At 36.1% G+C, this 13,562-nt stretch overlaps 1 protein-coding gene across 1 annotated transcript; it reads left to right on the top strand.

Moving 5' to 3' along the window:
* The first annotated feature begins 793 nt into the window (after positions 1-793).
* Positions 794-4,720, top strand: LOC144420011 (trimeric intracellular cation channel type B-A-like). The gene is made up of 6 exons (XM_078110315.1): positions 794-913; positions 1,547-1,666; positions 2,313-2,454; positions 3,029-3,185; positions 3,747-3,864; positions 4,541-4,720. Exons 1-6 carry the CDS (start codon positions 794-796, stop codon positions 4,718-4,720), a joined length of 837 nt encoding a protein of 278 aa, XP_077966441.1.
* Positions 4,721-13,562: the final 8,842 nt, after the last annotated feature.

Below are 13,562 nucleotides of genomic sequence, written 5' to 3'. Positions count from 1 at the left end.
AATGGGGACATTGTTACGTCACTTTGTGAATCTTGCTGATTGGCCAATGTCACGAAGTAAACAAGGTAGTCAATGCTCGGGGAAAGGTCCATGTTCAGTGGGACTTATCGGTAACGCTCCGCTGCACACAATTTGACCCCGCCTATTGTCAACAGCACAGCTGTTCTGAGTGCAGCTGCATTCCCAGCTGACTTCGCCGGTCCAAAGCGCGACCTTGCGTTGGTCAATTTTATTTGCTATACCTGTATACTGTGTTTATTAAAGGCGGTTAAAGTTGGTAGAATAAGAAGCTTCTTAAGTAGTTACTTCTGGGAGCATGGTAGAAAGACAGTTCAAAAGTTTGCCATAACTGCAGTACAGAAATAGTCTACGTGTAATATTTTGAGCTTTAGTGAAACAGTGGAAGGTTTAGGAAATTTTTGATTTTCAAGATTTTACTTCAGTGTGTTGTCATTGGTTTTTATATACTTGTTATTTCTCGTTTCTAAGATAATATAAGGATATTTGAAATTGAAACAAACTGCAATTCAAGACAAAAGCTGTGGCTTTCATAGCGAAATGCTGTTTAATAAATTTCATAGTTGCGTTTAGCTCGCCTCTCTTTGCAAGTAGAAGATAAAATTTTCAAATCAAACATCTTCCCCCTATTGCTAGCTGCGCCGCTGCCGGCATGTTCATATATACGGTATATGATAATTTTTTCAAATTTAGATACTGTATATTCATACTGAATTATACCTCAACACCCATTTCTAATTTTATTATTGTATCTCAGTTAGTATACCATACCGTAATGGATGTTTCATCGATAGCAGACGCAACGAATAACTTGATAGTATATCTGGCAACAATCATAGAGATTGCTCATTATACTCTGGTAATTTACGGAGTACGGAATGACTGGGGTGAGTTGATCATATATAGACAGTTTTTTACGTTTCAAAAAATGTGGTTTCGACCAGTGGTGGGATTCAAATTTTTTGTCAGTCGGTTCTGTTGCAAAAAGTCATATTTTTTTCAGTAATGCCAACCGGTCCGCAGATCTCATAAAATTCCGTGAGACGGTTCTATAGAACCGGTGCGAACCGGTTGAATCCCACTACTGGTTCCGACCCGCAGACTCAGATGGATGGCTTGATGCTTTCTAAAGGCCTATTCTCTATCAGTAGTTGATACCTCCTAAATAATAATACTTTGGGCAAAACATAGAATCCCAAAATGAATCTATTGCATGCTTTTTAACTGAGATATACTCTAGTGTAGGGGTTCTCAAACTTGTAGTGTTATGGAACCCGGGAATGGCCCCACAATTAGTTTCAAAAAATAAAAACACAAGTGTTATTTGCCGATTATTGTTTCTGAATAAATTGAAATTACTTTATTTAATGATTCCGCTTGTAAAATTTTATTGATGACGTTATAGCTTTTTGGACAGTCACAAAATCAGCCAATTCAGTATTTTAATAAGTAAGTGAATAGCTCAGAAAGCCCCTGAGTTTCAATCACAGAGCCCTTTAAGAAAATTATATTAAACTCAGATGTCAACAAGGCAAGGAAACAGCCAGTTGCCACGTGGTTGATGTCGATAGCTTGTTGCTACGGTGGAGGGATGGTCATAAGTGTTTGTGTAGGAAAACCTGCTCTGACTCCTCTATCCAATAATCAGGTATGGATTTGTTTTATTGTTAAGCTCAGGGCTGTGCAATCTGCGGTCTGTGGCCAAATGCGGCCCGCAAGGAAAAATAATGCGGCCTGCAATTTTATAGTTGTTTAATCTGGTATGTGAGAGTAATTTCCATCCATTTGCATTGCAAAGTCTATACCCGAGTCCAATTTATTATCTATGACCTTACAATGCCCTAACAGCTAGGTTGTGCGAACAACGCATGTCAGGATCAATAACCAATATTTTTGTGTCTACTAGAAACCTCTGTTGGAATAAGGGTGGGGCCCGCGGTTTCACCCACTTATTTGTACCCCTTGTATTGAAAGCTGCACATCCCTGAATAGTTAATCTGAGTAAAAAAGCATATGCCATACTTTCCAAGGCGGTCGAATTCACGATCCAGAGTCCTTTACAGCCAAGATCGCTATGGCGACCAATTGAGTCGTAATTTCGACCTCTGTTCTAACCTTGCAGACTGGTAGTGTTCTGCGGAACACAGTTTGAGAAACGCTGGAGTAGGCTGTGCTAAACCGGAAAGATTTCAATCATTCGTAAAATTGTAGATCCTTACGTATCGACAGGTATCGGTGGCAATATAGCATATGATAGCCTGGACATATAAATGAATTATAATTTTTCATTTCAGTCAGTTCTCATGATGACAATAGTATGGTGGCACATCTTCTACTCTCCCAAAGATGGCATTTATAATTTGTTGTCATGGAAACCAGCGATGTTAGTGATTGTTCTGGGAAAAGAAATGATCCGAACAAGAAAAATTATAAAAGGTTTGCTATATATTTGTTTACACTTTCTGATACTTGATGTTTGTGAAAAATTTGCATCAAACTTCGCAATTCCAGCCGTTTAGGAATGATTTTCATGTTTATATCAGGGGAAAGGAATGTTGGTAAGACAGCTTAATAATAGAACGTACCGTCGCCTCTCTTTCAGTTACAAGTCTGTGTTGGGTATGGTGTAAGTTAGCCAGTCATTTGTTCCAGATTTCAGGACAAATTTAATTTGTAAGAACTTTATTTCATGACACACGGAAATACGCTGTGTTCCACTGTGCTTGTTTTTCTTTCGTAGTCTCGGTTCTCAATTAAGGCCAATTTATATTTAAGCATTGATACATGTGCTGCCTGCTGGTATGAATGCAAAGCGTTGCTCTCTTGTTATTCCAAACAACGTTTTCGTAATTCAGGTATTTCTGAAGGTATTGTTCACTTCAAAAAATAATTTTGTTCCACTACGATTCTCACACGACAACACTTTATTTCGCTGTGCTCATCTCCACGTATGTGCAATTATTAGAATTCTACTCTCTTGTGATTTCAAACAATTATTTTCATAATTTAGGAGTGAAACTTGGTCGTGGAGCTTTCCCTGACTCTCTCTTGATCTGTACTATTCTTGGAATGTTTGGAGCCTGCGGAGGGGGGTTCGTCAAAAATGCTGCAACGTTTGTGAGGAAACAATGGAATCATGAAACCGTGAAATCTATTCATTTGGCGACGTGAGTATTGATTTGTTACAAATCGAGACATAAAAATTACGGTAATTATTACGGTAATTAGTGACTGGGCTATGGAGTTTCAATTTATTGCAAACTTCTGGCACATCCGAGCAGGAGTAAAGATTTTCAAATCTTTAGAGCAGACAGACAATCAAGTTTACAAATTCCAAAAGAGTTTAAATATAGATTTCACTATGAAACAAAATTCAATGTTTTGACTCCAATTTCTAAATATCACTAAAATAATGAAAGTTGATAAGATGCTATGAGCTAGTGCTACTAAAATTTGTGGTAACTCTGGCTCCATCTAACCCGGTAGGCTATGCTCCATGGCTTTGACTCCAGCCCTGATAGTGACATTCATACATTTTTGAAAATGAAAGAACCCGTTGTTAGTGAGCTTGATACATAAGGGAACCTGTTCTAGAATTCTGAATCGCTCTTTGGGAACATGAAATGGTTTTCTAAGATAAGAGAACCAGTTTGACACAAAAGAGAACCCGTTCTTACAATTTTGAATTTAGTTACTGGCAATTTACCATAATATCCTATTTTTTTCAGAGTAACAAAGCTCAGCCTTCTGTTCTCTCTACTTTACAATCTACAACTTCTAGGAATCCTGCCGATCTCATTCAACACTGTTGTTCTTCTACAACTAACTGTGATGTTCCTGATATCGGTAAGATATAATAGATTATAGGCAATTAGCCCATGATTTAATATGGCCTGCTGAACTTGAGTGAAATAGATTAACACTTTGTGTTTTTACCTTTTTGCGTTCTAATACGGCCAGGCCAATTGGATAATTCCGTAATGTGTACCAGGTTAAGGGTTATTCTCTACAGCAGGCCTGCCTAATGTCTTTTATGGTTGCGATCCACTTTCACATTAGAAAGTTTTTTGTAGGTTGCAAACTCAAATACCAACCAAGTTTTGATTTACCTTGGAAATAAAATAGTTTATTTACATAATGAATCAAATCCAAAAATACTGAGTAGAGCAGGCGAAATATTTGAATATCACATTGATACTAAAATATTAGAGCTGCAGTTTACTATTCGAATATCTGGTAACACATTACCTGGGCATGTCACTGAATCAAATTCTTGCCTTGTATTTGTACCTATGTATTTGTATGTATTTGTATGTATTTATTCCCTCCCATTGAATAGTCTTCCCATTAAAAAAAAACATTACAAACTTATTTATAGCGCTGGCCTTGGAATTCCCTGCAGGATTCGAACCTATGAACTCATGCAGGTTAATTAGAGGTTAGATAGCAGGCATTTCAAGTCCTATGACACGTTTAGACCAACTCTACATAAAAGAAGTTTAACAAATTCTCGTTATTTCAGGCTTCTTCCAAGCTTGGCGTCAACTTTGATCCGTTCCATCGAATTGAGAAGATTATCACAAGTTGTGTGATAGATTATTCTGCCTATGGGGGAGCAGGGGAGGAAAAATCCCCTCAGAAAAAAGCCGGGGAGGAAAAATCCCCTGAGGAGAAAAAAGATTCTTTGAAAAAGAAAGAATAAGTCCACAGGTTTTCAAATTTAATTTACTTCCTGTAATGCATCGGATTATCTGTTTAATTTAGATCAGGAAAAAATTGGATCCAAAAATTTAGATCCAAAAAATTTGGAATCAAATTCCTGAATTTATTAGATTGCCTTCCTATGTGAAATTTAAGAAAAGTTACCTAAATTTTCTTGTTAAGGATTACTAGAGTATAGTTATAATATTCAATAAGGATTAAAACATGTGACTGTTCATCATATAATGGTCACATTGCCACTGTTTGCTTAGTATCTTTCAATTTTCAAACTAATTTTAAATAATTTTCTACAATTCACTTATTTTTTCTGGCTATTATTATCTGTATTGAGAGTATACCTGGTTTAAATATTTGGTAGATAACTAGTCGACGGTTACTTTATATATTTTTTTCTCAATAATTATTTATCTGGAATGGGTGGTGGCCGACTTTGATGACCTTAGGTTGTATCCAGTAGTGGGATTCAGCCGGTTCGCACCGGTTCTATAGAACCGTCTCACAGAATTTTATGAGAACAGCGAACCGGTTAGCATTACTGGTTACTCTCAATGACTTTTTGTAACAGAACCGGGTGAAAAATATGACTTTTGTGATGGAACCGGCTGACAAAAAAATTGAATCCCACTACTGGTCATATCGCCATCTCCCAGTCTTCTCTGACTGCGACTCACAAGGCATGCTTGAAATTGTGGCCCTCCAACTTTGCAAGCTTGGACTAGCCTGAAGTACAAAATCGAAATTAGTTTGGTGTTTTGCGTGAGCATAAATGTGAACGAAGTTAATTTTTCAACTTGAAATATATTATGAATTAGAGTGTAACTTATGCAATATGAAACTAATGAATTATGGGAAATTGAAGAATCTAGAACAGAATTGTTGCAAAAGCAGGTTATACATATTTACGCTTCATGAATATCCATGTCCTCGTAAATTCTCTGACTCCAGCATCAAAACACTTGTTAGTACACGGTACCATGTTAGGGTAAATACTACAGGTTTCTTCCTGCCAAAAAGTGTCATTATTTTGTTACTTGTACACTTGATGGTATATATGCACACAATCAAATGTTCGATGCCCTTTACTATAGCCTACTCTTTTTACGGTATCTCGCCAAGACAACACTGTGAGACTGTCTGGTCTCGCACTTTTATTTTCATGATAACTAGACTGTGGTGCATGGAATCGACTTTCTTTTGTTTAAAGAGTGATTGTTTGGTATGTACCGGGTCGCTTTGGCGTACCTATTGCTATTCATTTTATTTATTCAATAACATATTTAGTTCGATTTTATTATATCCATCGGGTTTTTGTTAGATTTCCCCAAGGGTGGAGTCGCTCGATAACCAGTATTGGTTTTCGACATCTCCTTTCACCCTGGAATACGACTTTTTATATTTCCTTCAATTTGTGTATGTATAGTTTGTACTTTCAGCATGTTGAAGAAATAAATTACTGATTACTATATTTACTAACTCACTCCTTTATTTTTAGCTTTGCCGCAAATTGAAAATGTTTCATCTCAAAGAAGTGGATTCGACATTCTTTTGACTTGGAATGCAGTTTCTGACAGAAACGTTCTATACAACATAGAAATCTTCTGTGATGATGTGAAACTTGGAGAGACTCACACTACAGAAGTTCCTCAGTATAGGATGAAGTCACCTACACTTGGTAAAACATATCGTTTCCAAGTCTGGGCCAAGGATGAATGGGGAAACTCTGGCATTAAAACGCAGTCAAAAAATGTTATAAAAGGTATATTTTCAGGATTATGTAGATTTTAATTTTTTTTGTCATGGACTTCTGTAAATAATACACATACGAGTATACATAAGAGCAACCACTGGCAGTCAGAATCATATTGTGGTGACGATAGACTGCCCAACTCATTGTAACAATTTATTCCAGTTTTGTCATGGATTATATCATAATCGACTAGCACAGGGGTGTGCAAAATGTGGCCCGTGACCCAAGAAACGAGGTTTCGTTTATCTGGTACGTGCGGGCATTCCAATCTCTTCACGCCTCAAAGCCTATACTGTACCAGTACCTGGGTGCCACTGCCATATTAGCAACACTAGCTAGCAGAATTCTGTTGCCAAATACACACTGCTGAGAAAACATAGCAAAGGCACGGCCTGCAGCCTTACCCAGTTACTTGTATCTGGCCCTCCTGTAATAAAGTTTGCACACCCCTGGACTACAGCATGATATTAAAATTGAAGCAAAGCAAGTAAGAATTACAGTATGCACTAAATCGCGACTATTGGGATTTACAGCAATCACTCTATAGCAGTGGTTCCCAAACTGGGGTCTGCTGACCTATTGGGGGCCGTGAAGCACTTTTGGAGGGTCCGCGAAACAAATCTGTAATATGGCTATTAGCTTGATAATGCTTGCTTGAATTGAGTGCCTAAACAAATACACATTTGTCGCCTTTTGCTGTTTTGCAATCACCGCTAGAGACACTGATTCTTCACTTTCTGTTTCGATCACGCTGCCCCATTGTAATGTCACAGAGCTGTGGGCCTGTGATATCACAGAGAGAGTTCAATTCATGCCACCACAGGTATACTAACTGCAGAGCTGTACCTTGGTAGTGGTAAAACTTACTTTTGTTACGTAAAAATATGCTCTATAGAACTTGCTCAGACTCAAATACTGTATGTGTATATTGTTTTTTTTACGTAACAAAAATAAGTTTTACCACTGCCAAGGTTTGAAAATGACGCGTCGTATACTGTGTGTCTTGCTGACAAAGGGTGCTACAATACCTTCTGCAGTATGCAAAAATATTGTCTCATTTTAAAAGTAGTATGATGAATTTTATTCGCAAGTGGCATCAGAATGTCTAATTTTTTCAATTCCAAGCGAGCAAAGAATTACTTTTGGAGGAAATTGTAAATTAGATACCAAAGTTTGAGCAGTCATGTAACATTTATGGTTTGAGAATATTTATTTTTGCCGTTTAGATAATACATGATTACTTGGCAAAGTTACTCTAGGACTTTTCAACACTTACAACTAAAAAATTGGACCTCATATTTGAATTGTATAATATGAATAAATCTAAAACTAATGATGAAACATTTACTTAGAATACAATTACATAATCAAATTAACAACTTTAATGAAACATAAAAAATACAAATTTTGAGTCCATTTTATTGGCTGCTTATTGGCAGCGATGGTAGTTTTTATGCGTGTGTGCGGTTATCTGCATACTCAGTACCCATTGCCCACCCAATTCATCAGACCCCAGGTGATGATCATGAGATTTGAATCCGATACATAATAATCTGCGATGTCAACACAGTTAAGTCAAACACTTTAACGACCAGTCCATCACACCGGCCTGATATCAACTTAGTTAGAACTACTAGGTGTTAAAAAAATAACGCAAAATTAACAGACGTTGAAATGAAATGCTACTTAAAACATTCTAACACCGTTTTAAAGCTTTTTATACTTATATTTATAGAACGCAGAGGACCTCCACCTATCAACTTTGCTGGAGCAAATATTGGGAATCTGCATCTACCGGAGAAAGGAAATCAGAACAATCAGCAAATAGTAAGATTTGAGTAATATTCATTCTCAACTTTCTATGTTCATTCTTCAAAGTATTCATATGTAAGTTTTCGATTATCTCCTACACGATGTAGTAGACAGTTACAGGCTCGGTTGTGTGGTGCATCGTGCTAAGCGATATGAATACACTTGGTTCCACCCCTTTGATTACCCTGTGGGTTTGCAGGTTCGAATCCTGTGGGGGATAATTAAGTGTGAGAGGATTGCTGGACTCTTCGGCACTGTAGAGTGTTTCACGTAACTGCATAACCGCTGGTCATTTATGGCTTCCTCCACCATCAAGTTCATACAATCGGAAATATTGACTAACTAACCCCATACTTTACATCAGTGGTTCTCAACCTTTTACTGGCCGTGTACCACTTTCCTGTTTTTTACTGTGGCCGTGTACCACCGACAAAACTTCTTTTTTGGCGTAAGGAAAAAGACACAAGAAATGTGCTATGGGTGTATTTTATAATGTGGCACTACATCATTTGTGGCGTAACATGCAAAACGAACAAAAACATGCGCATATCGCTTTGCAAACTTTCTGCTTATTCTGAGAGTGTTTTGGTGTGTTGGCGCATATAAACTGGTTTCCGTGTTTGAAACCATCATTTTTATTAAAATTCATCAATCATGTGCCGTTTGCAGGTACTGATATTGCTAAGTTTAGCCTTGTCCATCGCAGCATTTGCGAGATACAATTTTGGATACTGCAACTGAAGTAAAGCATTGTGGAAGACATAATGATAATTGAGTTAAACATTACACAACTATTTTTCTGAAACACAACTGAAAACTGCGGAGCTTTACTTCAGTTGCAGTATCCAAAATTGAATCTCGCAAAAGCTGCGATGGACAAGGTGAGCGGTGACCGTGCAATAGAACCCACGTACATTCAAACCCATGCGTATATCCGCGGGTTCAATCTACATGCGGGTGCTAAAACTCATGGGTTAGGGTGAGTATGGGTTCAAATATCCGTAAAACAAAAAAAAAGGTGCAATAGTATGCAGGTGCAATTGTCATGGGTTTAAATGTAATGGAACCGTCTGAGCGGCTGGGTGCAGAAATTGCAATTGTTACGTGTTGCATCATTATTGACGTTTTGCTGATTGATTATAGTTAGGGAAATAAATAAGGAAACTGATGCTTGGGGAAACATCCATAAACGCTGTTCAGCGAATACATACAGTAAGAAATATAAAGCGTTGCCGGGTATATTTTAGTCAACTGAAAGGTTAATTATTGCAATAATTCAAATCTGCTCGCGTACCACTTGAAAAGCTCCCGTACCACAGGTTGAGAACCACTGCTCTACATAGACTGATAACCAGACGAGAGTCTGTGGTTCGTCATATGATTAAGCAGTGTTATCGGCTTTTTCTCCCCCGAGATAAATGTGCAAAACCTATCCTAATTCATGTTGATAATAAGCCCCAAAATGTGATGTCACTATGCATATTAGAACTTTGCTATACCAGGGGACCAGAAACTGTGGGATATTCAATCACTAAGGCATATGAAATATTTAATCCCCAAATTTGAATGATATTTGTCTGCGTTTTTATAGCAGGTAATAAAGTTAAAAAATATGCTAAATAGTAAAAATGAAATTTTTTTAAGGGGGCAAAATGAACAAGAAGAAGCTGGTGCAGTAGGTGGAAACCAAGCAATAGAATAAACCAATACAGCATGAAGGTGATGACGGTACGTGAAATACCATTTATTAAAACAGCAAACTTGATTTCTTGTCTTTTATATTCTCGAAATAGTTCGTGGAGTCATATTAGATCAGTGGTTCGCAACCTTTGATAATTAGAATGAAAATTACCATTCAGTAGCAGAAAACAACATCATCAATCATTGGTACTACAATCAAAATTATAGATAGTGATAGAAATAAAACTAGCATTTTTTAATGGTTCTGTGGCCCACCTCAAAATCTTTTCGTGGCGCAGCAGTGGGACATGGCCCACTGGTTGAGAACCAGTGTATTGGGTGAAACAATAACTCATTTTGTCTCCTATTTTTGCTATGTTCACTGTACTGTGAGTAATTGCCTTCGTTTTTTGAATGTGGTCTTTACATATCTGCGGACGATCAATTACATATTATTATATTTGCAGGAATTCAACCAGGTTTTTCCTCAAGTTCATTTTTAACAAACAATATTCAAGATTTGTAATTGTTGCTAATCTAATGCCTTATACAAACATCACATCTACTAAGCACAATTTTTAGAGTCATCTGAATGAATTTTTTTTTTTTTCAGATTCCGATGATCTTGAGAAGTTTCCCAAACTGACCACATTCTAAAGACATTGCTAAGATACAGATGTTTCAATAATGTTACTAGTACATGTAGTATATTCAACATTAAATTTCTCCAATAATCTCAGACTGAATGCTGAATGATCTTCTGGTATCCTGCAACAGATTATGGACATGCATATGTAGTGAAGGGATCAAATATTAGAAATATTAACTCTTAGAGACTAGATAGTCTAGTCCAGTAATAGTAGAATCAGGGAAAAATTTTATAATTTTTTTTTGTGTGAAATGCTGATTTATTTTGCATAGGCTTGGATTGTGAAAACATAGTAATTGACTCTTAGTCATATGCACCACCCTTCAGCAACGATTTCAGCAATTTAGGTCATCCCTCACAAGATTTGACCTCTTAAACTGACCTCAGAGCATTTTGTAATATTCTGCACCAAATCCTGATTTGCATGTTTTGTCATACAAATTCTTGTCATTTCATAATTTTTTTATTATTTTTTCCTATTAGTTTTAAAAATTAGGTTGGGTGCTGCATTAATGCTTTAGCTTCTTATGTACTATTTTTAGTGAGCCATAACAAACTCACTTTAGGCTTTCCGGATATCATGTGTATTGTTTTTATGTCGCCCTCATTCAGAAATTTTTGTGTAATTATAATTTTATGGTATGTCAACAACTTTCATTATTTAGGTCAGGTTTTGAGTTTTTTCTTATAATTGACATTAATTATAATTATGCTGTACTTATTCTTGCTGTATATCAGTTTACTTTGCCACTCCACATTTTTGCTTGCATTTTAAAATATATAAAAATAATAAAAACTATAAAAATCAATAAAATTATAAATAAAAAAAAATCCAAGTTATTAACCTATATCGTAACTCGTTTCAAATAGCCATTGTTCGAATTTTTATTAATTTTTGTCGTGAAATGCATTATTATTTTTTGCTTTTATGTTTTTCAATTATTGTCAACCACTGATATCTTTTATTTCTGTGTATATTTTAGAACTTCCCTATGAATTTATGATATTCTGATTTGTCGGCAAACCCTTCATAAATTATGCATTCCATGACTGTTATAATAACAGTTGGACTGGAGTGATTGATTTTTGGCTCAGTGTTGTGGTTTGATATTGTGTTCCGAAAACTTGGTAGCTAAGGACTCTACTGGAGCCCAGTGTAACTTTGCCCCTAATCTATGTAAAGTAATAAGAAATGTCCATTATGAATTCTAGTAATATTATAATAGTGATTCATGTAGAATATTACAATGATGTTTTGTTTTGCAATGCCTATTACGAATTTCCATTTTTTTGTTTTGTGTGAGTCAGGTTTTTAAATTTTCATGTACTGCAATCCGCTTTTCTTGTTCATCATTATTCTCTATAACTCCGTGTGTTTCTCTAAGTTTTAAAAAAGTAAAAATAGTCAAAAAATAATAAATAAAAATTTATGTATTTCCCTAAATATGAAAAAGTAAAAAAAATTAAAAAAACAGCAAAAAATTTCGTGTATCCCATAAATTTGAAAATATGAATGTGAAATATTTCATTAAAGAGCTTATAGCTTTATGATACAAAATGAAATGATCAACATAACACTTTGGCCTGCATAATCTAACAGGTCTTCATCAAAAATGCTTCGATTTTCTTTTTATTCTATGTTGTATTTTGTTATTTGTTGTAGCATCTGTATAATAAATAATCAATGTGATAGAACCGGGCTCCATGCCCAAGAGCCTGATTGCCTACAACTAGAATTTTGCAAGTTACCTACATGCTGTTCGGATCTCATGGAGTTTAATTTAGTGTGAGAGATTAGCAGAATTCAACTGGTAGGTTGGTTAAGGGAATCGACCCATATATTTACTAGCTATATAACTATTCACCTGGGTTAGTGTTTGGACGGTAGGGCATCATTCATCATATAGCTAAAGCTAAGGAATTTTATTTTTATTCCTTCGTAATGAAGAGGAAAAATTAATCCAAAGCCAAGTACTTAAAATTGGATTTGGTATAGAGAGGAAATCCAATAATCATATGCCAAACCGTGGACTCTTGTTCGGTAAACAGTACATGTTTTCGCATTTGATTTTTCACATGAAATATTTAGAGTTCTCAATTTTACCACAAATTTCGCCATGTGAATTTTTTGTCAGTACAACATATGCAATACAATATATATAGCACAACAAAATATTTTTCACATTTTCATGATTCTGCATACAGTATATTAATTTTCTGCACTGACAGAAACGATAAAGACTTGTTGTTACAATTGACCCGCAAAATCTTGTTTTAATCTTATTCAATGTCGAAACGCATAATATTAATGGATGAGTAATTTAATAAAACTGATTTATATTAAGTGTGCCGCGACTTTTTAATCTTGTTGTTAGTGTGCAGCAAGCTGAAAAAGTTTGGGAACCCCTGGATTGGAGGACTCTAGCTCTGCCTTTACAAAGTTGAGTTACGTTAGGCATGACCTACCGTTAAGCAGTAATCAATGATCAACTTTTATAATGGATTTGGTGTAGAGAGGAAATCCAATAACCATATGGCGAATCGTGGACTCTTGTTGGGGAAACAGTACATGTACAAAGAGCTTGACCCTATGGCATCAGGTCATCAACATTAACATTTTCAAATCTTGAACTCCCATATCTATCCTGGGGAAGGGAAAAACTGATGTTCCAACTTGACCATATGGCTAGCCACTGCCTCTGGTCCTATTACCGTCAATATACCGATAGTCCATGTCCGATACAAAGTTAAATTGGTTTCTGATGGTTATACTTATAGGATATGATTTACATATTTATCCCGGGGGAGAAGGAAAACCGGTGAAACGAATTAATCATATTGCAATCAGGGCCTCTCATCCGGTTACCAGTCCATGACGGGTATGGGAATAGTTGGCCGGTTATTTGTACAAAGCGCATGTACCTGTGGCATCTG

The sequence above is a fragment of the Styela clava genome, chromosome 2 (assembly GCF_964204865.1).
Source record: "Styela clava chromosome 2, kaStyClav1.hap1.2, whole genome shotgun sequence".
Taxonomy (NCBI): domain Eukaryota; kingdom Metazoa; phylum Chordata; class Ascidiacea; order Stolidobranchia; family Styelidae; genus Styela; species Styela clava.
This window is presented reverse-complemented; position numbering and strand designations above follow the sequence as displayed.

Coding starts and splice junctions, on each gene's coding strand:
- LOC144420011 (XM_078110315.1), top strand. CDS start 794: ATGGATGTTTCATCGATAGCAGACGCAACGAATAACTTGATAGTATAT. Junction 3,186..3,746: donor AAATCTATTCATTTGGCGAC/GTGAGTATTGAT, acceptor TATTTTTTTCAG/AGTAACAAAGCTCAGCCTTC. Junction 3,865..4,540: donor CTGTGATGTTCCTGATATCG/GTAAGATATAAT, acceptor TCGTTATTTCAG/GCTTCTTCCAAGCTTGGCGT.